General features: G+C 41.1%; 1 protein-coding gene and 1 long non-coding RNA gene across 2 annotated transcripts in view; one reads left to right on the forward strand and one right to left on the reverse strand.

Annotated features, from left to right (window-relative positions):
* The first annotated feature begins 3636 nt into the window (after positions 1 to 3636).
* The window catches only part of TXLNB (taxilin beta), a 35715-nt gene continuing 13040 nt past the window's right edge, over positions 3637 to 26311 (forward strand). Inside the window, exons 1-6 of the mRNA XM_030268110.4 lie at positions 3637 to 3809; positions 8656 to 9072; positions 11033 to 11124; positions 14830 to 15000; positions 20566 to 20760; positions 22062 to 22181. Of these exons, the coding sequence (XP_030123970.2) occupies positions 8670 to 9072; positions 11033 to 11124; positions 14830 to 15000; positions 20566 to 20760; positions 22062 to 22181 (981 nt within the window). The 5' untranslated portion in view covers positions 3637 to 3809; positions 8656 to 8669. The remainder of the gene's footprint in view (positions 3810 to 8655; positions 9073 to 11032; positions 11125 to 14829; positions 15001 to 20565; positions 20761 to 22061; positions 22182 to 26311) is intronic.
* LOC140683724 (uncharacterized) lies at positions 13137 to 20570 on the reverse strand. The gene is made up of 2 exons (XR_012055087.1): positions 17174 to 20570; positions 13137 to 14404 (listed from the first exon to the last, which is right to left on the reverse strand). It is a non-coding gene; the product is annotated as an uncharacterized lncRNA (long non-coding RNA).

Consider the following 26311-nt stretch of genomic DNA (forward strand, 5'->3'; position numbering starts at 1 on the left):
CATTGATACAGAACTGGCACTGAAGTGGCAGACCATGCTAGTCCACTGACATCTGCATCCCTGTGTGTGACAGGACTGGGAATGCTAGTCTCCAAATTTCCTTCTGCTGCTGGCTAGCAGGGTCATGGAGCAGAGCAGCTACAAGTTGCAGAGGGATGCAGACAGCCCTTTCCTTGCCAGTGCAGAAGGCAAGAAAACCTCTTCAGCCTCTTTGCCTTCTGCCAAAAGACTGGCTCCCAGGGGAAATTAGGGCTTCTGCAGAAACTAAGTGTTCATTTAGGCAGAAGAACAGCTAAGGCTTGCCATTGCTTGTGGTGAAAAAGAAACCCTCAAAACTTTTTCAAGTGGTTTTATCCAACATAGTATTGCCTTCAGTGTTGGCATTTTTTAAAGCCCTTGAGCAATTGAGAGAGAGACTCTAAACATGAACATCAGTTTTTCACCTAAACTATCCCATGGGACACAGAAAAAACACACAAAACTCCCAAAAGCAACATTAGTGCTGGAGGAAGTGGGGAGAGGAAGGAGAAGATGAGAGCTGAATGTTGCAGCTGTGGAAAATGGCCTAGGCAAAGAAGAGAAGAGGTATGTCAGAGGAAGATAGGAAGGAAACCAAAAAGCTTCAATAGCATTGACTTAATGATGAGCCTGTCCTTCCATTTGGTAAGGCTGAACACATTCAATATTATATAGAGCAAATGACAAATACAGGTAAAAAATTTTTTCCTCCCTTGAGAAGTCTATCCTTCAATAGATTTATGCTGATGATGATTATGTTTAATCCAGAAATAGACAGTTTGCTTGTGATATTCCCTATGGCCTCCATGGAAATGCCACTCTCTTTGCCAACAAAGAGAGCATAGGTTATTGATATGCAATCCAGCTCATAACTGAACACACCTGTAAAATAAACTTGGTTTTGTTCCTGCAAATTCTCAAGGAGTCATCTAGCTTTAATGTGAGGAAGATACATTTCTCCTCTTTCTCATGTATTAGGGAATGATTTCTTTCTCTTCCCCAAAACAGGAATATGAAATGCCTAAAACTTTGCAAACGCTAAAACCTCAGACATAGTGCAGGCTTCACAGAAAGCACTCTCAGTCCACTCTCTCCTGAGCTTGCCAGATGTAACCATCCCAGCATGCAGAGTCTAAGTGCCAGTCAGTTGGCTGTCCTCAGCATGTAAACTGCCTGCATGGCAGTTTCAACACACTCATCTAAATTTCTTCTGAGTTTCCCTTTCCATTCCAAAGACAGTTATTTCAATTCACAGCCCAAAATCCAGCAGATCTCTTTTAATCTTCTGAAGCTACACCCACATACTCCCCACAAACTTAGTAATACTGATTTTATCTGTGCTTTTCTATTTCCTGACTCTACCACAGACTGCTTTATTTACTTGCATATTTAGGAACAACTCAGAATACATGACTTTGTACTACTTGTAGCTGTTTGTTATAATGATGACCACAACTCATTTCCCATTATCAGTGCACTCTGATGTCTCAGGGACATGACCAAGATCCCAGTACCCAGTGAATCCCATCATTTCATTTGAGCTGTGATAAGGGTTCCCATACATGAAGGCAGGCTGTTACAGAAACGAGCTGACACATAATAGCTTTAACCCCAGTGAAAGAGAGCAAAGCTGAATCCGTCTTTCCTTGTGTTTGCCAAGGAGTGAAGATATGCCAGAGTAAGTTTCTGCAGCTCAGCTGTTACTTAGCTCCTTGGTAGCTCAGTTGTGCATTTTGATCTCAGACCTGATTTTATTTCAAAAGTGAACAGGGACTGGAACAGGAGAATTTTTCAGTCAAATCAAGAGGAGCACAAGGAGCCCATACAAACACTCTTATCTTCACTGGTATTCTGATCTCTCACACTGCCCTATCACAAACATCGCCAGAGTTTTATCTTCTCTCAAAACACATCCAGCCAGCTTCCAACCCTCTCCAAAAGATTTTCTACAGAAGCCCCAGACCTTGCAAGTTCACTCCTTTTCATTACCCCTAAATCAGTGACTTCCTTAGGAATACTACCAAGGCACTACCAGTGTCTGAAGAAAATTGGAAGAACCGATTTTTCCTGAAGCCACAATGCCCACGCATCCCCAAATTATAGGAGCTACCTCTTCCAAGTAAAGAAATAAGACTAATGAGAAACCACCTCAAGTGTGACCTTTTTGCCCCACCATCTCCACAAATATAGCAAGACCTTTAGTCCTCTCCAGTAAAAATCTGAGATGCTGCTAACATACAGACTATTTCTGAGCTGGTACTTCTTGATATTGAGCTGCCCAGTACTGCTTTCTCTGACATCCCTTGTAAATCAGGCACAAAGCATTTCTGGCTCTTCTGTTGTCATGGATTAGTCTGAAGCTTACTCCAAACCATTATAGTATAAATTTGCTTTGCCACCCCTTGCTCTGGGCCTCTTTGTTTTTCACTGGAGACCAAGTCCCATCTTTCTTCTCATAGCCCTGGCTCCCACTTCCAGTACCAGCCTATCGTTTCTCCACTGTTTGCATATCTGTGCATTAAACTGACCTACATCTCCTTCTAGGGAGTGGGTAGCAGATGGTGCTTAGGTGATATGGCGTCTCAAGATGGTGCTTGAGTGGCTTGTGGGTCACAGAAGAGGGAAATGCTGGTTGCCGCATAAGTAGCGTGCAGCTGAGGTCCCTGGGGAGCACTGTGCATGTTTGTATCAACAACTTTGGGCCAACATGAACCAGCATGGTCACATGCAGAAAGTAGGTCAGAAGGTTATCTTGGCTGCAATTTTTGTTTGGGAGCTGCTGGGATCGGGGGCAGCTACACCACTCACCACTTTTAGCATCACTGGATGGAAAAGTTGGTCAACAGAGGACCACCATGGTTGCTGGCGCTGGAGCACTTGTCCTGTGAGGAGAGGCTGGATATTCAGCCTGGAAAAGGGACAGCTTTGGAGGAGATTATGAAGAAAATAGAGATAGGGTCTTTATAGGAGTGTAAAGCAGGAAGACAAGAGGCAATAGGCACAAGCAGGAACAAGAGAAGTTAAGGCTAGGCAGAAAGAGAAACTTTTTCAGTGCCATGACTGTCAAGCCAGATAAGAGGCTTCCCAGGGAGATCATGCAGTCTCCATCCACAAAGGTTTTAAAGACTAATTTAAAGCCCTGAGAGACCTAGTCTGAGATCACAGCTGAGCTTCCCTCAAGCAAGAGCTTAAACTAAAGATGTCCTGTGGTCTCTTCTAGCCAGTGAGTCTATGATTAGGAATCAGTTTGTTTTTAACAAATCCTGCCCAAATCCAAGACTGCAAAGGGCAGTCACAGCTGGGAGTTCACATTATGGAAATCCATCCCAGTCTTTGTGGTAGACACTGAAAAATTCAACCAAGTTCGACCAATCCATTGTCAATACAGACAAATTTCACACAGCACAACCCCTCAAGTCATTGAGGGATTAAGACTTAAATTTGAAGGGCAGCAGCTGTGTAAGTATCCTTCCTTTATTTTCTCTTTCTGAGGGTCCAAGTCTCTAATCTCTCATGCTATCTCTGTCAGAGCGGGGAATAGCCAACATAGCTGGCTCATGCTGCCAGCCAGCAGGCAGCGTCCCCTGCGCCTATCAGAGACAGTCCCTGCACAGTGCACACTCAGTCCCTGCACTGTTTGCTCCTCCTGTGTCATTCTGTCCTTCCCTCCTCACTTGGTCTTCCCGTCATTCTTTCCTCAGTGGCAGGATTACAGAACCTGTTGCTGCCGTGCCCTTGTCTGAGCTTTCTGCCTGACTTTTTTCCTCTGCTCAGACCTTCTCTTTGCTCCGGTAAGTCTGATGAACGCCTTCCTTGCTGTCACTGCTTGGTGACATGGCACAAGGGCTTTAATGTAAGTACTTCCCTTTGGGAGCGTCAATCTGCATTTTCTAGGAACAGCCCTAGGAAAGTCAGGGCACCATGTGACATCTGAGGAAAACAGGAAGGTATCCAAGGCTGTTGGTGAAAGTAAGAAATTCTTGTCTTAAGAGTGATCAGAGAAATTTAGGATTACTTTGGTAGCACTTGCGCTTGCATTGAATTGAGACCAGGGGCCATGCATGGTCTGTTACAACAGACCAGTGGTCAAGATTCAGGTGCCACATGAGAGGTGAGGCAGGAGGCTTCAAAAAGCCTCCAAGTGTGGTTCTGAGCCAAACTGCCACAAAACCTCCAAACTTTTGTTCAGTTTTGTACTAGAAAATTGCACATAAATCATAAAGCTCTTCAAATGCAGTGGGTAGCTGATACAGCTGATTTTATCTCTGCTTTCTAAAGTAACATACAGGGCAGTGTCTATCTAGACTGTAAGAAGGCACTTGTACTTTTCTGTAGGATGATCGGAGCTACAGTAGCAGGGGCAATTCCAGAGTTTAATGTTTGCTCCTTTGAGGTGTCACTGCAGACCAATCTGATGTTATATGAAGACAAAAAAATCAGATTTTATCAGCATGTGTTGGCTAGTGCAAATATATGTAAAACTTTGTTTTAGAGAAATGTGTGTGTATGTGAACTTTGAGCATAAAGTGCTAAATACCATCACTAATTTTAGAAGAGCTTAAAATAGCTCCTGGCTTCAGAGCAGGTGCCATGTGTCCTTCTGCTGAATACATGGGGATGCAAAAGCTAAATATAGACCAGTCTGTAAACCCTCTAGAAGTTCAAGCTGCAAGAAAGAAATCAGGAAGCAAATCCCATGACAAAGAAGGGGAAGCATACTGTTTATAAAAGCTAAACAAAACTCTGTGACAGTCTTCAAAGACAAGCTAAGAAGATGCTTGTGTTTTGATCATGCCAGGAGGGTGCCTGGGCAGCAGAGCCAGCTTCCAGCAGTGTGAGAGGTGGAGTGGCACACCCCAGCACAGGAGCAGTTTTCCCAGCAGCAGTGGGATGGCTATTGCAGCTCTGCTAAATCAGTCATTGGCCCTTGCCTACTGACCTTTTAGTTTGGAAATACTGACTATTTTCAAAGCACAGTGAAGGCAAATTGTGCTGTAAATGTGAAATATTGAGGGATATAGTTGCAGACAAACAAACTCAGCATGTAACCAGACTGATCTGAGGCGCACACTTTTACTCTTGTCTCTGGGTGCAGCTGTGGCCGTGCTGTGTGCTCAGCTATGCTGAGAGTTCCATTTCTGTCCTGAGTTATCCCAAGTTCTTAATGGAGGAAGGAGAATGGAGTAGAGTCTTTCTGACAGTGGGGAGGCAGCAGCACCCTCTGGCTCTTGGGAGTGTTCCCCACTGAAGGAGAGGAGGACCACAGCAACTATTTGTAGGCAGCAACCACAAGTGTCAAGTTTCCATCCAAAACACCAGGGCCAAGAAAGGAGCTGATCTCGCAGCTGTGGAACAGGTCCAGGATTTGGGAATGCAGGACAAAAATTGTAAAAAGTAAAAGATGCAATGCTCAGACTCAGTCAGACTGACCAGTCCTCCCCCTTACCATAAAACAGAGTAAGGCTGTGTTAGAAATTCAGGTGTCTGGAGGCAACAGTAATGCTAGTAGGAGTTGCAAAACTGAAGAGGTGGCCAGTCTAAAATTGGGCAAGTCTGAAAAACCAAGGAATTCCTCTTCTGGACTCAGTCACCTAATTTTTAGGCATTACTGTGTTTAAGATAGAGTATAGTGTAAACACTTTGGGTCTTGCTGAAATTGGCACCAAAAGTCTTTTATGGCCTGATAAGGGAGAATTCCTTGTGTACATCAAGGTTAATCAGGCTGGAGTACAAGGGACAGCTGGGGCCAACTGCAGTAAAAACTCCCAGCATCAAAGGCTGTCAGTAGGCAACTCTCAGATGCTGTGACTCCCTCAACATAAACTGCACCACTGTTGAAGCTGTTGTGCAAAACAAAGTATACAAGTCTTCACAGGCATTGTGTTTGTGCTGGAAAGCAGTTATCAGAACTCTGGTTTAGCCTGAGGAAGAACAAAATAAAACATTAGGATATTTATTTGTGTGTGTAAATACAACTGCTAATATGACCCAGCAGGTTGGCACCTTTGGGTTAGAAGTTCATTGCTGTGTATTTCTGGGGTTCCTGCCTGCTCAGCATTCTGGGCTGGTGGGTGGAAACTCAGCAGATGTGAATTGCCATGGTTTCAGACTGATTATAACTAATCCCTTTCTAGCCAGGAATGTATGTTAGGGAAGATTTCCTGCAAGGCCAGCTTGTAAACATTTTGTGTCCTTGATTCTAATCATCCAGTTGCTCTTTCATTCACCCATGTTTTTCCCTTGTTACTGAGACACATAATGCCACAGTTGATCAGTTGATTTAAAGCCTACAGTATTTGGAGACATGCTTTGTGATTCACATAAGAGGAAACCTTTAGACAGAGAGTGCTACCACATGAATGATGAAGTTGGGAGGCAGCCAAGTGAGAGAGTCGGGGTACAGAAAGAACATCAGCTTATACTTTCTTACAAAGAAAGGAAGATAGTCAGAAAATAAATTAATATTTGGAAATGGAGCATTTTGCAGTCCTGCTCTGTGATGAACATATTACAAAAATAGCTATTTTGAATTGGAATATACTTTCTGAGAGTTTTATTCTGCCTAAACAAAAGCTGGTAGTCCTGGGTTTCCTAGCTGATTGATTGCCGCTGCCAATTATCTCAAATTAATGATTGCAACAGTAAATACTAGTCTGAACATGTCAGAGATAAACACATATTTTGTGGAGTGTCTAGCTTAGCCTTTACAATGCTTTTACTGACCTTGAATTAGTTGGCAGTCAATTACCTCTAGTTAAAACAGATCTCAAAAAGGAGGCTAAAATTTGTGCTATCTGGAATTATTTACTTAAATTGCACATATACTATCTAATTTTTTAATGTAGATTAAACTCAATATGATATCAAATCAGATTGCTATAATTTCACAATCATTTTGCAGTGATATAATGACTATGCCACAAGGAGTGAGGAAAGAATGGGACAAGATTGTGTGACAGGTCTGCGAGACCAGGTTCGGATGCATTCCTGAGCCATTTCTGCTGGCAAGTTGTATCTATGGGTGGACTGCAGGGGCATGGATTTATAGCTAACTGTTTTCAAGCGCTTCCTGAACCAACTCAAAGCTTTCAATTATTTGCTTGAGAGATGATCATTCATTTGACTATCTTATCTGCAAGCCTGGTTATATAGCTAGAAAATCAGATCTTCAAAAATGTTGCCTTAGTGATGGCCATCGCTGCATTTCTAAATATCACTTTGACTGGGGAGAATTTAAAAACACTGAGTCATTTATTACAGTAAATGACATATCTTTATCATGTAATGCCTTTGGTCAAGTTTACTGTTTTGAAAGCTGTAGAAATTTAGACACTATAGAAAACATATGTTACAGCCTGTTTGAACAGGGAACAAAATGCTTCCCAGTTAACTCCATGTTTTCAAAATCTTTTAAAAAATAAGAAAGCAACCACTTCAGATGCTGGAAAGAACCAACCACGTTAGCTTTTCCCCTCTTCCCCACTGGCATCATTGTAAATCATGTTATTAAGGAAAGGAACAAAAATCAGTCTGGAACAGCAAGACAAAGGACTCATGGCTGGAAAGAGCACAGAGTCTGCAGTCAAGCAGTAGTGGGGGTTAGCTGCAGATCAAGGTCCAGCTGTGCACCCCACACCTCTGCACTACTTCATGAGGGCAACACAGATGTGCCAGCAGCCTCTCCCTCTGAGAGGGAAGGGGCCTTCACTACTCTGAGCTTTCCTGGTGCCCAGGATGCCCTTGCTGGCAACCTCATTACCAGGTCCTGGGTAAACCAGAGCAGGAAAACTGATATGTTGGGGGCTCTGTATTTGCCTGGCTGAGTGCAGCTGCTCAAAAACCTGAGAAAACAAAAACCTCCCTTTGCAAACTGGGAATAAATTAGCTGAAATTTGGCCCACAGAACACCATGGGCAATCAAACTATGTTATGTGTGGTTGGTTTTATTTCATTGTGATTTATTCTGTAGTTCGTACTTTGTCAAAGAAGCTGTCAGCAGCACGCAGCAAGTACAAGAGAAGGGTGGTTTATAGCTGTTAATCTTATTCTTTGCTGTTATTGTGACAGTACAAACCACGTCACTTGTAGATGAAGCACCATGCTGGGCTTTTCAAGGGCACAGTGCAATTTTCAGTGCACCAGTTTAATTAAAATATTTTTTGTGATTATTGACCTAAGATGTGTCAACAGGAGAGAAACAGGAAATGAAACTAATGCAGCTCTGAAGTGAAGCTGCCCATATCAGAAGACAGTGTTGCAGGTAAACAGATCAAGAAAAGTAAACATTTGGCAAATATTTTATTCAAGAAAGAAAATGGTATAAGTGACTGGGGTGTCATTTCATGTGTCATTTCTGGCAGTGGGAATAAGAGGTTTTCCTTTTTGAAGTGTTAGATTTGGGTAGGCTTTTCTCTTGGAAATTATATAATTTGCCTTTCTCTTTGCAGGCAAATCACCTTGGTTATTTATCTAAGTGTGACATATTTGTCAAGCCAGAACTAATGGATAAGCTGCCATCCCAAATTTCACACAAAATCACTCACATGCTGGCCAAGCTTTGGGAACAGCTTGATGGCAAATTCGTTATATGGCTAGTTCTATGCCTTTAAATTAACTCTCCGTTTGTTCTTCTGTCAGGGGCTGCACTAAGCATGGAGAATGACCAGTCTTCTGCCTCACCTGGGCAGGACATCCAGGGGCAGAGTGGGGACAAACCTTCCCCTGGCCTGGCACCCTCTGCAGCAGTCCCCATGGCGCAGCCAGGTACCTGGCCCGAAGCAGCTGTGTGTGACATCTCAGAGGAGCTGAGCCGGCAGCTGGAGGACATCATTAAAACCTACGGGTCTGCCACGAGCCTGATGGAGAAGGAAAGCACTGCTGCAGGAACCAACAGGCCTGAGAAGGGAGAGCCAGGCAGCTTGGAGGATGCAGAGTATGAAGATGGAAATGAAGAGAGTGAGAAAGAGAAGCTGGCTCCTGGGGATGCTTCCAAAGCAAAGGAGCCTAGCGGCAACAAGGAGCAGAAGCTGGAGAAGAAAATCCTGAAGGGACTAGGTAAGTATTTACATACTCACGCAGCCCTTCTGCAAACACAAGTGAGAATTCCCTGGTCCTTGCTCTTTACCATGTTAAGTTCATGGTATGGATGATAGAGACTTCCAGCTACCACTGAAAATTACAGTGACCATTACAACTTTTCTATAACTAATAATCATTTATGGCACTACCCAACATGTAGGCTATATCAGATATTAGTTCTTTAAAAAAAAAGTTGTATCACACAACACTGACGTACTACTGGGCCTCCCACATTGGTTAGCCAAAGCTGTCAGTCCAATGACACACTGCACCAAGTCACTTAGAAGAAGGAAAACCTAACCTCTTGTCTGTACCTTAGTGGATGTTTTCTTCTCCTGTCTGCTCAGATATGACTACTCACTGGTCACAACAGCAATAAGGGTGCTACTGTTTGGCATGGGGACCTGCAGAATAAATTTATTGTTATGACCAGATTATTTTTCATTTAGTAAACCCCTGGAATCACCATATAATATATATTAAATAAGCCAATACATTTGTTCTCTAACACTTCAGCCCTGGTAGGGCTGTCAGCTGAGCTAGAAAGAAGTCACAGCAAGTTTTTGAATACATGTACTTTCTGCCAGGCCGCCACTAGAGAGCAGTGTAGTTGCATGCCAATCTAATATAGATGTAAATTATTCCTACATTTAACTCCAGCCAATCTTCGAGCCTGTCCTTTGCAAGAGAACCCAAGCCCAAATGCAGACTAAGCCTGTAAACTAATCATTCCAGGACATTCTTACAGACAATGGACTAAGCATAGGACACAGCATGCATTTTTTTCCTCAAAATTTATTTGAATGTCCAGCAGGAAACTCCTCAATATCTACTGCCTTGGTTTTGGTGCTGTTACTGGTACCTCAGTAAGCTCAGTGAAAACCCTACCAACACACAGTTCTCCATCTGCCCTTGCGACAATTCACACCAGGATTTTATTTTAGCTCACTTCCACTTATTTATACTGATGCTTTAAAGAGAATTTCCTGTGAAATAAAGGATTTTCTCCAGAGACAATTCTCCTGGACTGCACTAGAATATAAGTAGAAAATATCCAGCCCAAAGCAGAAAGCAAATTTTATCTCACAGACTCAGGAAAGAGGAACATCTGGAAAAGCATGTCCAAGCCCCTGGGACCACAGGAAACCTTATCTCCAGGGTTGTCAGGGATACTTTGTATTTGATGAACAAGCAGTGTTCAAGCTCCAGCTCATACCTGGGGCTGAAATGAAAACCAAGAGGTACCAGAGGAGAAGCAATACCTAAATGGCTGTGCAGTGATTTAGCTTTGCACGCCCAGGGAGTTATTAGACTCTCTCTGGAATACAAGCTTTCTCCACCAAGCCAGGGAATTGATTTACACGAGTATCACATAGCCCAGACCTGGCTGGCAGCACCTACCACTCTCTGATTGTTTACTGCCACACCATAGTCTCTATATCTGACGTAATATTCCTGATGTTTTGTGAGGGTTGGTCAGCAAAGGAGACAAATACACCAGACTTGATCCACTTTCACTTGAAAAGAGAGCTGTTCCTGAGCCTTTGGGGTCCAGGCCCTTTCTGTCCTAGTTCAGTCAAATGTGCCATGTGTCTGACCTAATCTTGTTGCAAAAACATTGAATGAAAATCAGATTTCACAGGACAAAAGCATTTCACAGATAATGCTTTTGTTAGAAAAAAAAAAGCACATTACTGAGGTCTGAAATGGAGAAAAGTCCTAGTTCTTATGGGGCAAAGAAAAACTCGGAAATTTGTAGCAAAAATTATTCCATTCCTTCCAAAATGCCTCATTTCACCCTGTGTTTTTACAGATCCATGCATTAAACAATCCATTTCATAACAGTACACACACACACACACACACACACACACACACACACACATCAACTACAAACTACCTCTAGCATCAAATCTCTGCTTCCTCTTTTTCCAAGGAAAAGAAGCCACCCTACTGATGCAAAGTTTGAATAAGCTGAATACTCCAGAAGAGAAGCTGGACCTGTTGTTTAAGAAGTATGCTGAGCTGGTGAGTACAGTGCTGGCTCTTTTCTGTACAAACTGCCTACACAAAAGGTATAAAAAGTACATGACATGCATCATGGTCAAACCTCACATACCATTAGTGTCTGTCCTGATAAATGAATCCCAATACAGTTGCCATATAATTATGGGTCAGATAATTATGGGTAAAAAAGAGAAAAAAAGTAAAAAGTGAGGAAAATAAGATTAGGGTCAGAAAGTTGATGAGGCAGAATATGTACTTAAAGGCAAATCTACCAGACTGACCCATACTGGAGACTGGTGTCTAGACTCCTGCCTTTACCTCCTGCAGTAGTTTGCGTGTTCCTGTTGTGGGTATTGTTTTAAACTATGCATTGATGATTTCATCAAAATGAAAATAATACAGGATTTAGTATAAAACTTCCTGTATTAGGAAGCAGATAATAGACAACTGAGACTAATCATAAGAAAAGCCACAGCACAATGAAGTGAAGAGTCAAAGCCCCTGCCACCAGAATGTCACTCCTGTAACAATGCCACCTACCTGACTGTTCTTTCCACACTTAAGGTGGGTTATTTTCAGATGAAGAGATATTTTCCTTTGTAGTCAAAGGACTGTATGACCATAAGCTGTGGAAATCTTACAAATGACAGCATTTTACACTTTGTGGAGTGCTGAAAAATGCGCAAAGCAGAACATTGACTTTTTATTGGTTTTATGCACAGATGTGTCCATGTCTCATCATAATGTGAAGTGAAATTTTGCTTTCCATTTTTCATGTAAAATCATCTGATTTCATAAATTGGGTTCAGTCTGTTCATAGTTTATCTCATGCTTAGAGGGACTTCATGCTCATGGATTAACTGAAATAGGTCTTCTTCCTCTGTAACGTACTCTATACTACATTCAGATGGCATTGCAGCACTGTATAAGACAAGGGCTGTATTGCCAGTAGCCCATGCAGGAGAAAGGTGCTAAAACAAAAGTACTGAATACTTGTTTCTGACATACTGTGCAATGTCACTGAAATAAATCATTCCTTAAATACAACAAAAACCTTGTTGGAGACAGCCTTACCCTGCTCACTCCAAGCGGCTGAGGGGCGTATGGTGATTAATGGCTTGTCAGCAGTTGGCTGTAGCTGTGACCGCTCTCCCTGCTCCCTCCTGTCCATCCCCTCCCACACACTCCGGGTCATGTCTTGCTTTTGCTGAGTTGTTTTCCAGCCAGATCAGCTCCCTGGTCTGGTGAGCCTGTGGTGACACAAACACTTGTTTCAGCACATCTCGGGGGAAGGTGTAGCCGTGTGATGGAGCTGGGTGCTTGGCAGCGCTTCCCCCACTTCAAGTAGTGTTGGGGCTGGCTGTAGCTGAAGAGGCCACCCAGCAAGATTACTGCCCTGCCAGCCCATGCCCTGGCACAGTCTGTACAACTGTGGGTACACAGCAGGCCAGAGCATGGGCTGGTGAAGGTAGAAGCCACACCAGCGAGGATGGGGAAGCGGGAGGGGAATTTGGGCATGAGCTCTGCCACGCTACTCGCCAACAGAGAACATCTCATTCACTAAATCCGTTGTCTTGGGTTAGTAAAGCAGACTGTGGTGTACAACAGCTTTTGCTTACAAACAGCTGTTGCAGAATTGTTTATGACTGAATTATTTTCAGAGGTCCTGCGAGTCTCACAAGTGTTGGGTGCAAGAACAGTATGCTAAAAAATAAAGACAAGCTCTGACATTGTCTACAGTGGGATCAAGATAAAACTTTTCCTTCCTAAATTGATTTTTTATTTCTCTAGGACAGTTTTCAAAAATCAAAACTGCTTTATTTGCAGTTAATTTTAGCTTCTATTTCATTAATTATTCTTAAAAATTTATCACTGGGGATGCTTTTGGCATTCCTATTTACCAGTGCCTTTTTCATTGCAAAAGTAAGACCGTGTCTTAGATATTCCTGAGAACTTTGAGGTATAAGTTTCCAGTGCAATTAATATTAATGGAGGGGGGGGAAAGCAAAAAAATGCATTGAAGACTTCTCATATCATGATTAAGACCAACTTTATTCTGAGCCCCCTATCTCAAGCACAGTTTGAGTGAATCATGAAATTTGGATAAATCATTATCCACTGAGCACAGGCTGTGCATGCAAAATGTGAAGCAAAAAGAACGCTTTTTATGTTTTTCAGCAGAAAGGGAAAGGGGACAAAAACAAACTTATGAAGGAAAAAGATCTCAGCCTTAATTACAGAAAAGAAATTTCTTTTCCTACAATACTAGAAAGATTATTTCAGCTAGTGCAGCTTGATTAGATGCAAAAGCCCATATTGTGATCCACAGGAGCAAAAATAGACAATACACATGTTAAAAGTTGGACATAGACTGTAAATATACTCCAAGCTGGTGAGAGCATTGTTTTGTGGTACACTTACCTGTGATTTGATCAATAATACACAGATCTCTCTACTGTAAGCATAAATTACTGAACATCTGCAGAAAACAGATAAAAGTGTAAAACATGATGCTGTTGACTATCTTGTTTGAGCTGCACATCATTCCCCAGTGCTCACAGACTTTCCCAGTCATACTGGGGTTAATTAGTACATGTGGTACCATATTATTAGATAACGTAGTCCTAACAGCAACTTATTATTAAGGTTCGCATATTTAAATTCATGAGCTACTGTTTTTCAATCAGAAAATATTTTGACTTCAGAAATACCTTGCAATGTATGCACATCTGTGATACAGTGAGGAGGTGAAAGACTTCTTTGACCTCACTGTTAGGGTATTAATTTACAGAACAGAAATTTTTTTTCAAAATATCCAGTGATAGGCATGCACCAAAAGAAATAACCAGACTGTGCTAATAGTAATTATGTTGCTGGTCCTCTTTGCCCTCTCCAAATACACCCCCCTCCCTACCAGCCTCCTAGGGAAGGCAGGAGTCATGCACCCACAGAACATCAGGCTCCCAAGGGAACATCAGGGACTGTCTGTGTTTCCTCCATGAATTATATGGAGACAAAGAGCCCAAAAAAAGTCTGATGCACCATGACCCAGCCTCACTGATGACAGAACCTTCAGAAACACAGCTGAGAGATGCTCTCACATGGTCCTATGAACCAGAGGAGCCTGGCAAGAGGAGGTGCTGCATTTTGGTGTCATTTTGGTAAACTCTACTCAAAGAGAATTCTCCTCCATCAGCAACAAAGTCCCCACATGAACAGCATTCCTCATTTCCAGCACCTCTTCTGTTGTTTTGTCCAGCAGGTTCCTGGATATTTAGGAAACTGCTTCTTTTTCTGGAAACTGAAAAATAAAATAGAATGAGCAACTACTGTATCACCTCATGATCTCAAGAAACCTCACCACATAAAGCACTACTGACTGCTCTAGATCCAAATGTTGAAAAAAAATAAAAACCTCACAGATATCCTTCAAAGAAATTCAAACCAGAAAAAGGAAGAGCTAAAATGGTGTGACAAGAATGTTAAAAATTTTATTTACCCTCCCACACTATAGCACACTTTGGACTGTTGCAGCAAGCAGGCTTGGGAATCTCCAGGTTCCTCTCTCCTATCACATTAGTGCTGGTAAATATAAAAGATTTCCTAAGAAGTTAAGAAAGTGTGAAGAATTTCCCCAGACCAAAAGTGCTCACTTTATTTTCTTTTCTATCCCTCTTTGTTTCATTTTAATCAATGTTTCCCTGTTTTAATCCCTGTTTTGCCCAGCTTGAAGAACATCGTGCTGAGCAGAAAAAGCTGAAGTATCTACAGAAGAGACAGGCTCAGATCACCAAGGAGAAGGACCAGCTGCAGAGTGAGCACAGCCGAGCCATCCTTGCTCGCAGCAAGCTCGAGAGCCTGTGCCGAGAGCTCCAGAGGCACAACAAGAACCTCAAGGTGAGTGGGAGCCTTATCACAGCACCCAGCAGCGAGTGAAAAGATGATGCTGACACCTTGCCATCTCCCTCTAGTACCAAATCAAAGGGACTTCTGCATCTGCACATGCAATATGTGATAATTATATATATGCTCTAATCTTGAGGTCCATTTACACCAAGACCCCTTTGTTTCTCATTGGGAAATTCCCCAGCACTTTGGGACACTGGGTTTGCCCACATTAGCTCTAAGCCCTCCTTGCATTATTCAGGAGCTCAGTGCAGAGGAGAGCAGTGGGGCTAACAGATCATGTCCCTCAAAGTGCAGATGCAAATGCACGTGCATGGACAGAACCACAGGAACACCAGCTTTGCTCCAGTGGACTTACAGGAGGCTGGTGGGTGTTTTCATGTAATTCGAGCACTTGGACTTTTTCAAATGATTCATGAGGGTCAGTCAATCAGGACATTTGCCTAAAGACACCAAATGTCAAGACAGGAAGAATGGTAACATTATTTGTGGAAGTTGTTTTCATTATGAGAATCAGTTAAAAGAGAAAATTTTCAGGAGTGTCAAAATTCTGGGATCCATACACCATGTCTGCCAATTGCTTGGTCCATCACACCATTTAAATGTGAAATTTATAATATGATTATGCTCCTTGAAAAATGTATGTTCAAGAAGAATATTTCTGTTGTGATCATCCTTTTTTCCTGAGTACATGTTAGGTATGATGATTGTATTAGTATACAAAAGGCCTCTGCTTCGATCTGTTCAAGCTTTTTCTTTATGGGGATATAGTTATGTATAGAATTACACACAGGAATTGTCAGCAGCAAGAATTCCACCTGATATAACCTCTATTACTGGTAATGCATTTTCATTCATTTCCACCAGCTCAGGAGTGGGCCTTCAGGGTCTTGCTCTGGCTTTCACTGTGTGCTGGTAAGAATACAGCTAGGAGAGGGAATAGTCACATGTTCATTCAAACTGTGCCCTAGTAGAAAGATAAAAGCAGTTTAACACATAGAGAAGCTAGAAGCAAATCTCTCTGTGCTCAGTTATAGTCATGCAGAACTGGTAGTGAAAATTAAATTTGTGCCTGTCATTTGTATTAGACATAGCTATTCCTCGATATTGATCCATAGTGATTTACCAGGCCATGTGTGGGTAAAATCTTTCAAAAGAAATACAAGCCAGTTTTAAAGTGAATTAAGGATACAGTGTACAGTGCTTTGCATAGCCTTAACTGATATTCCTAAGCAAATCATATCAGTGGAACAAATCAGTAAAGACTGGAGCATTTAGAAAAACTAATTATATTTGGAAAAGATATTTGGAACAAATTTTGTTGAATTCCTCTTACAGTTTCCCAGCTACTTTATGCTTATTAATCTTCCTACTAGACAGCACGATTTTTCCATTCTCGTTGTATATAAATACTTCCTTACATATTTCGTCTTTACAGTTAGGAAAGTCTCTTTTCAACATCTTTTTACCTGTTGGACTGCTTTACTTTGTGAATACGTTCTCTAAATAAAAGCCTATATATTTCAGGGTCAGTTCTTATTTTTATCATGTATCTTTGCCGGGTGAGCCAGGGAAGATGCCCAAGATGATCTGGTATTAGGACGAAGTGTTCAAATTTTCATAACTGCTTTCTAAGAATTTGGAGACCTTTTAAGAAACCCAGAATACTATCTTTCCTCTGATTCCCATGCAATCAGTGTGGAAAAAAACCCCAAAATTAAGTAAAGACAGTAAGATAAAATACACTTGCAGAATGCGTGAGAAATAAAGTAATAAAGTCACTAATTATCTTTATCCAGTTTTGTCTCTTTAAGAATTTTAGTATAGTTCTTGGAATATTTGCCTTTATACTTTATGCTCCTGGAAATCTGTGAATGTTTAGAAATTCATGTTCTATTTATTTAAATGAGTGCAATTTTCTTTCACTTATGACTGTACTGAGAGGGCCCAAAACCAGAAAATCCATCAAATGGTATTTTTAAGATCTTATGCTTAAATATTTTTATTTTGGTTTTAGCAGGACAGAGATTAATAATTTTTAGTGCTTGGGATTAGCAGTTAGATTATGTTTCAAAACGTGGAAAATAGAATCTAGGAGTTTGTGTCATTTCAATAGCAAAGGAGAAAGCTGACCTGCCCAGATCAGAAACCTCCTCTGACTTACCATGTGGTACATTATATGCACATCATGTAATGTAAATGTCATCTTCACTCATCTGGTGTGTGGAATTCCCATCAACTGCAGATCCATGTAGCCAAGTAGTGATGAATATGCAATGCAGAGATGCATTGAAAATCCACAGAGAAGAAAAATTTCTGGTTAGTAGTGGATGCCAGCCTCAAATTCTCACTTACGTACAGTCCAGCTTTTCTGATTATTTCCTTGCAGTAACATAGATGTTTAATTCTCCCTCCAAGAAAAGCAGAATAAAGGTTTGCAAAATAGCAGAATGTGCTCCCACTGCAATAGAGAGCAGCTCTGCTAAGAGCAAAAGCAACTCATTTCTCTGCACGGAGTCCATGTTCTGCCAATTATCTGGCAGTTTGGTAGCTACTTAGCATCTTGTAGCGACAGGAACAGCTCGGGTCCCTTGTCCTTCCTGCCACCAGGCATTAAGCAATGACTTTCATACAAATGTCACAAAAGTCAACAGCTTCAGTTATGGGCTCAGCTCCAAATTGGCTCAGACTGTGGTGCCTGGGAATGAAGAGCTCAGTTCAGTGAAAACAGGATTTCTCACTCATATCATCTTGGCTGATACAGCTTCTGCAGACCAATAGTCTTCTGGAACTGCCCCAGAGAGGCACAAGAACAATTCCAGCATCAATCACACTCTTCTGTTTGCAAATGATCTCATATTCCTGCACTAAATCCCAAACTGCAAAGTATCCTGTATAAATATTAACAAGGCTTTACTCAATGCATTCTTACACTCTCGGAAGCAAAACAGGAGAGCAAAAGCAGTATTGCACTAGGACAAGAACATATGTTTGAAAGGGTAAACATGGAGTGCAAAGGTTCAGAAAAGGGCAGAGAAAAGAGAACAATAGTTCTCTTTTGTTATCTTTAGTTAGTTTATGGCTGGTCTCTGCTCAGTGTTGTAGCCACACTGTTGTTCTACTGCTCAGCCAGTTCCCCTTACCCCTATCCACCCTTAATCTGTGACTGAGATCTCAAGGACTTAACAAATGAGGGCCTCTGAGGAGCTCCCCAGGACACATACCAGCCCTCATCCCCAAGCAAATATCCTTCTCAAGTATATATTTCTCCAAAGCAGAACAGATTCAGAGAAATCCTGCATCCTGCAAATAAATGCTTGCTGGTTCCGTGTCTTTAACCATTAATCTCTATATTGTCTCTGTGCTCTGTATTGTATCATTTTTCTACCTCAGAAGAAGAGGAAATAAGATCTTCTGAGTAACACGCATGCAGAGGGTTGGGTTTTTTACATTTGCGTGATTGGTAGTCTCAGGATGTCTCGTTTCACCTTGTAACAGAACTGTTTGGTGTGACATATTTGGTTTATATTCATATGGACTTAATACTCTGGAGAACTTTAAATCATGGTAGTGATATGTTATAAGGCTACCTGCATTATAAGAACAAAATGTTTTTGAGGAAGGATGTTTTGAAGCCATGGAAAGAGGACTTCAGACATGCAAGTTCAATTTCTCACTCTGACTTCTGGAAGTGAAGCACCTGCACTCTTCTGCCTGCTCAGGGCTGCACCTATGTAATGGAGAGGCATGAGGAGTTTTTTTAAACAGTGTATTAGAGATAAAATGGAATTCTGACTCAATCAAAACTACCTAGGAATTCAGGTCAAATTTGGAAAAACTTTCAAATAAAAATAAAAAGAATAACATTGTTTGTAAACATGCCCTTTCAAAAGAAAATTAAATGTTTCCTTTTGGGAATGGTAAAGCAATAAATTTAGAACACCTTCTGAGCAGCATTTTTAACTCTACTTTGGAAGATCATTCTTCTGCTAAAAGGATTTAAACAAAAAATATCTACAAATTGCTCAATTGCTGGTCAAGCAAAATGTTTCAAATTCATTCTCATCAACTGAGAAAAAAAAAATTTGAAGACCTTCTCTTTCATCTTGCCGCAACTTTTGTGTGTCTAATTTCCAAGCCAGGTACTGAACCAGGACCCAACTCCCAAGTCATTTGCACAGTTCCATGTGAAATTTTTCCTTCCTATTAGGAGAGAGAGTCCTTCTGGGTTCACACTTTGTATTACTCCTTATGAATACACACACAGGTTCTTGTGTGAACTGCAGAGCACAGCAGGGCTCTGTCCACCAGGGTATTATTAATTTCTATGCACTAGGGTATTATTAATGGCCCCATTGCCTTCCTCCCATCACCCAAGGTGTTGGCCTCCCTGTCGTTCCCCGGACAGCAAAAGCACAAACACGCCCTCCCTTGAACAGCAGCTGTCCTAGATCAGGCTCGTGTTCTGCATGCTAAGCAGAAATTGGGTCATTTGGTATTCACCTTACTTTATGAGCAGGGCCTGAATCAACACCTGCTATGTCACATTCATGATACAAATTATACCTTATTAGAGTCAGCTAAGGTTTTATTCAAATATATTTATAGAAAATATCCATATGCAGTGTTAGCAGAGATTTTTATGCAAATTACTATGCTAGTTGAAACCTTATTAGAGTATGCAGTTTGCATGCTGTAGAGTGAATTTTTAACACGGTCCTGGCCTGATTTGTAGCTACAGCAGATAGTGGTCTAGCAATTCTATATCAGGATTACATTCCCCAGAAGGGCACACTGCCCCGGAAGAAAATGAAGGAATAAAAATTGTCTGTATTACTGGATCCAAAGCAGTGAATCCAGGTTCTTTCTGCATTGTCTTTTATATGAACAAATCTAAATCAGAACTTCAACAATAGGGAAAAAAATAAATCTGAATATCTGCTTTGATTCTGTGGGAAATAACTTTAAAGCTTTCCTTGAATTCACTAACTAGTAAATTAGTGCAAATGTTCATGTCTAGCTAAAAGTTAGGGAAGGAAAATTGAGGAATTGGAAGGAATTCTTCAGCAAATTATGGATTTCTCTTAAAAATTTGAATCCCAAAGGCCATGAATTTGAGATTCCTTTTTAAAACAAGGCATTGTAAAAGGTGATTTTTTTAATTCAGTCAAAGAAAATTTTGATAAAAGAGCTTTTGACTGTTTCCACTAAATGCCTTTAAAAAAAAAAAAAAAGCTGTGATGCAGTATCATGAATCAAGACAAGTATGTATGTCCTCTCCTTCAGGCTTGCTTTGACCTGAAGCTCTGTTCTACATCCATCTTTATACATGCAAATTCTTAGTTCCCTAATTTCTTCAAGGCCACTGTGTAATTTGCTCTGTAAATTTAGAATCATGCCTAATGCTGGAGCAGATGAAAGCAAGAAAATCTCCGAAGAGGAATGCAAACACGTATAATTCTTCAAAGGGAAGCCTTATGCTACTCTGAAACAGTATTTTTCAGGAACTGCTTATTATGCCTCTCACTTACTGTGTTCTCTCCCATTTAACAACAGGAGGAAACAATCCAGCGGGCACGGGAGGAAGATGAGAAGAGAAAAGAAATAACTAATCACTTCCAGAGCACACTGAGTGAAATCCAGGCTCAGATCGAGCAGCAAAGCGAGAGGAACATGAAGCTCTGCCAGGAGAACACGGAGCTGGCGGAGAAGCTGAAGAGCATCATTGACCAGTACGAGCTGCGGGAAGAGGTGAGCGGTGCTCTGGCTGACGGCTGGGGCTCTCCCAAATCCCTGGGGACCTCCCCCAGCATCCCTTTGCTCCTTCCCACTAAGCTCCCATTGAGTACATCCCAGCTCCCTTTCCTTTAGACAGCCTTTTCTGCAGGTGACAACCAATATATTTTGTTGCCCCCAGAAGCAAGTTGCTGAGAAGGGCTCTGATGTAAACTATTTGACTGTTTCCCAAAGCATAAATTTAGGATGACAGATAAAGGAGACCCTTTGAATCGAAATAGATTCTTTTTTTTTTTTTTTTAATTTTGACACCAGAAGAAATCCCCCAGTAAAATCCCAAACTACCATTTTTTAAAATTTTATTTTAAACATCAACAAATATCACCATGGGTCTTTTTATAGTTTCTAAATACACTTACTGTGAGCCTCAGTGTAATCAGACAACATTATCATACTGAATAAAACATAAGTTATCTGTCTTTACACTCTGGAATGACTGATACAATACCTGCTTTTCCAAATCTGTTGAATGATGTATGAATTCCTATACTGAATGAAGGAAATGTACACTCTTCTCTTGTGGTGTCTATGAGAAGAAAAAGTAAACCAGAAGGACACATGCAGAATAATTGCTCCTATGAATTTTATCTAAATGAATTAAGAGTGAAGAAGGCTATCAGCAACATTTATCCCCTGAAAGTCACCATGAAGGCAGACGTCTTGCAAGCTAGAGGAGGCCTCTGGTTTGCTTGGTCTTATCTCCAGATCCCCACTCATGTCCTGTCACCCAGGCCCTCCATTATGCAGGCATGTCCAGAACAAAGGGGATGTGCTGGGCTTGTATTTACACAGAGGATGTCATGAGCTGTGCATGCTCCCAAATACTGCAGATGCAATGTGTCTACACCATCATCCACATTCTGGCTCAGATGCAATGGCCATTTAACAGCTAAAAAAAAGTGTGTTCCCCAGCATATTTATTATCGATGAGCAATTTTTCGATCTTCAGTCATACTAGATTGTACTGATGACTGTATGTGTAGACCATAGAACTGGCAAAGATGCTAAGGCTTTTTCTTTTTCTTACAATAAATCAAAATTGGTAATGTACACCAGTTTCCCTTCCCATGGTAATTCTGACACAATTTATTCTTATCAGTGCTGTAACTTTTAAGCAATTGCAATAGGTTTAGTGTCTTCTTGTTTTGCAATGATTTTGTCTTTTAAGTGTTCCAGTAAATAGCTGTACATGTACAAGCATGAAGGTCTATGTAGATAATTAAACCTGCACATTCAGCAGAAATTATTTTTTACAGCACCTTGACAAAATATTTAAGCATAGAGAACTTCAACAGAAACTGGTGGATGCCAAGTTGGAACAGTCTCAGGAAATGATGAAGGAAGCCGAGGAGCGACACCAGAAAGAGAAGGAATATGTATGTACCTATCCTTCTAATGTGTCTGTCTTTTATTTAGCTTTAGGCCAAAACAAGCTCTGCATGCTATTTCACTAACATATTCAGGTCCAATCTGGGGTACAGTAGCTGAGAAGTTTTTGTAGCTACCATTAGTGCTCAGTGCAAAGGAACAGCCTCTGAAAGGCTGCTTTCTTTGGCATTTACAGTTTTAGAGTCATGCTGCAGAGCAGTGGGTTAGAGCCCACTGCTTCAGCTAATTCACTGTTACTGCGCAGTTGGTGCATGGTGATATTGGGTCAGGTGGTGCCTTTGGTTTTCAGTTGTCCCTGGTACTTGATACTCCATCTCCCCACACAATGAATGCACACATTTAAACCATCAGAGAGGACACCAAGAATATGGGATTGAAGTGAAATGGCTGAAGGCTGCTATTCCCCCAGGTTCCAAGGCTCCCCAGGCATCCTGCTGTGGATGCACTTTGGCCAGTGGAGGAATCCACAGGAGCCACTCTTACAAAGCCTCCCCTTCACTGTTTCCCTCCCTGCACTGGTTTGCCAGTGCCTCTTTCAGGCAGGCAGGGTCTGGATCCATTTAGCAGCTTTGTCTGCTCTTCCTCCCTTTCTGGAGGTGGGGATATCTCTAGCAGGGGGACAGGGAAAAGCAGCAGGGATGTCCTCTGCAGGCACAGCTGGGATGGAAGGAGGGCACTCATCCATCTGTAGTCTCACACATTTTGTGACTCAATCAGACTAAAATTAATTTTCTCAGACTGCCTGGTATTTTCACAGCAATCTTCACATCTACAAAGGATCGGAGTTCAACGCAGGCGCATGGTCCCTCTTCTCAGTGGAGGCAGCAGATCTCAGAGGGAGTGACAGGCTCTCATCAGCTGGAAGAAAGCTTTAGTTTTCACCAGTCCTCCAGCTAACTCAGGAGCAGCATGAGAGATTTCTACAAAGAGAGGAAATTTATCCCTTCCCCATGTCTGGAAACAGATATATTAGCACAAGCATGGCACTAACGGGATCTTAAAATACTCAAAATAGATGAAAATATGGGGCTCTAAGACTTGCCATTAGAGCACAGGGAAAACACGGCATACATCTCTTACCAAAACCAACCCATAAGAGCATTTATCCTCTTACTCTGCACTTATCTTGCACCTGGAACACCTACTCCTGCTCAGCTTTACTTCCTGCTAAAGAGTGAGGGTGAAAACGAGGTGGGGCTTCTCTGTGCAAATCTGCATATCACTGCATGACAATTTGTAGTCCAGCTGACTTATTCTCCTTCACTCTGAAACCTACATAAAGCCAAACCCCAAAATTTCATTCATGACCATTGATTCTTGGCAGATTTAAACTCCAGAAATCTCCAGATGTCCAAGAAATAACTTACAATGGCAAAGCAAATATGGGCTTACTTTACTGATGTCACTGGGAGTTCTGCTAATGAGTACCAGATTTCAAATACTGAGGAGGGAAAGAAAAACTCAGAACAGGAGATATAAAAGACCAGGCATTGGCTCTGTGGAAAACTGGCATATACAGCCTTGTGTCAATGATCTTTCATGCTGCATCTCTCAGAACATGAATTTTGGTGCTGCTTGTCATCTGTGACTGTCCCTGTTTTAGCCAAAACTTCTTTGTATGTATTATCCAGAACTGGTATGCACAATTTTGGTGTTTTCATTTCTTTTAAAGCACTGAAAGTAATCACTGTCTACAATTGGGAGAGGAAGATTTTCTTTCGGGCTTTGCTGTGTGTAAGAAATAACAGATTTGAAAACAAGCTACAAAACCTTTACACAGTGGGTGTATAATGGTATGAACAGTGTACAAAGACTATTTTTCCCATCATCCAAATAAATGCTTAAAAATCCTATCCTTGAGGTAGGCTGGTGATGTATGGCTAACATCACCTCCAAGCAAGGTAGATTTAGCTGCAGAAATTAAGGCCAAAAGCCATGCAATGAGTCAAGGCATAATTAGGCATGTCACGATTCATCACAGGTAGCCCAGCACCTAGAGAGCTGGCCTACACTTGGCTCCCACCTCCATCCTATTGATGTGCTCTTAGTCCCACCCACCCAGCTATTGTGCTAGTGTCTGTGGGAGTAATGTATATACATGTGCGTATGAAATCAAGGTGCTTTTGATGGAGTTCTCTCACTTGGCTCAGTAATGTGCAAAGTTAGAACAGCTTTCAGAACCTTTCTAGCCATAGGATTTTGTCATCCCTGTGCATGACCTTTGCTGCAGGATTTTGCAAGTGTTCTTAAATTAAAATTATTGTATGATTTTATCTATTTGATTACTCTTTGAAGGCTCACTTTGATGCCTTCCCATGCACTTCTTCCATGCGGGAATCTTCGCCCCTGTGCAAAACTTCTTTACCTCAGACAGTGAGAGACGTTCCCTCTTGCAGAGCCTGTACACCTCAAAAGGAGGTCATCTCATTCCTTGCATATTTCATTCTACACATGCATCAAATAATGCAATTCCCTATTGAAGCAGCAGTGGTTCCTAATATGTGGTTTCCACAAAGGGAAAACTTTACCTAAGGATGCAATTTTATCACCATCCAACAACTGGCCAGCACTACATAATTGGAATTTACAGAGTCTGACAGCAAAAAGAGAAGCTTAATTTTCACTAAGCCAGCCCCTGTGACTGTCTGGGCCTCCAGCAGCTATCATAGCTCTAATAATAGAGTGTGGCATCACCACCCTTCACTAAAGTGCTGCTCTGTAAACACCACATGCAATATTTATTCATTTCTGGATACTTCAGCCTCCTTGTTACCACTTCATAGTCTATTAATAAATGTATCAGTTCTGATTCATTTTCTCCCAGCTTGGTGTTTGGAGATGACCTCAGGCTGCATAAGAACATGTGCTAATTTGAGCAAGACTCTCTGTCTTGCTTCCGTTACAGAAGGGTTTATTAACTCTTGGATTTTTGCTTACTGCAGAAGTTATGTGGGTCAATAAGAGAGAGGGATTTCATTAAGAAGCAAAAGAAGCAACTTTTCTTTGTGTTCTCTGTCCATCTGTTGTGCTGTGTCCAAAGACATGGTGCAAGAGGTGGGACCTTTTCATTATTCAGTCACACTGGGTATGGAGGAAACCCTAGCTGAGATTAAAGAAATTCAGATAAAAGTCCAGTTCTTAGAAGTAATGACTGGCCTATGGACTGGGTAGCTCTGAAGGCTTTCAAAGCACTTTTCATTAAATCATTCAAACCTTATAAATTCTAAAAGGCACTCTAAAAAAGTAGATATTAAAGAAAGGTGAAACCTAAAAATCCAGATTTCATGCAAACTTTTTAAAAACAGATTTTTTTTTTTGGTACATGTAAAGTGTACCCTTTTCTGAGAAAATAAATGCACAAACTGATGCTCATTTAACCCATACCAACTCTTAACACTGGCCATGGCACATCCTTTTTGAAATTTTAATCAACAAGATCTGAATTAAAGAACTTGATTTATCTCCATGGAATCAAACATCAAATTAAATTCTCAAAATAAATATTAGGAGGCAGGTATAATACAAGTACAACACATCATTTTTTCATAATTGAGCTGCAAAACTTTCATGTCTAGGAAAATTTAGATGGTAAAAATTCAGCAGGTCCAAATCAAAGGGCCAAATTGATGGAAGAAATATTTTTCTAGAGCTAATATATATATGTTTATGCAGCTAGTCTAATTCAGATAGTCACTGTGCCACAAACAGCTGGAGCATTTTAGGGTTCATCCTCAGCTTTTTTACCAGGTGGTATTTGCATAGTTTACATGTGTTTTTTCTAATAAAATGGTTAGAATAAAAATTTTTACTGGGGATCAAATACATTTTCTGCATGTGCTTCTACTTACCTTTCACTTCCAGTATAAGATCCACTGACGTACACAGTCCTTTTAATTATCAATATATTTTCAGAGCCCAGCTGTGCTATTCTAAATACAATTTACAGTACAATTTAAGTTCAATTTAATCCAACAGAGCAAAATCCTGTGGTAAAACAACTTCTTTATGTCTCATTTCTCAAGCAATCATTAGCATTCTTTTTCTAAAATATATTTGGCCTGACTAATAAAACACTTTATAAATGCTTGGTAGATGACAGGGACATTTCTTTAACACT

This window comes from Taeniopygia guttata, chromosome 3, assembly GCF_048771995.1.
Source record: "Taeniopygia guttata chromosome 3, bTaeGut7.mat, whole genome shotgun sequence".
NCBI lineage: Eukaryota > Metazoa > Chordata > Aves > Passeriformes > Estrildidae > Taeniopygia > Taeniopygia guttata.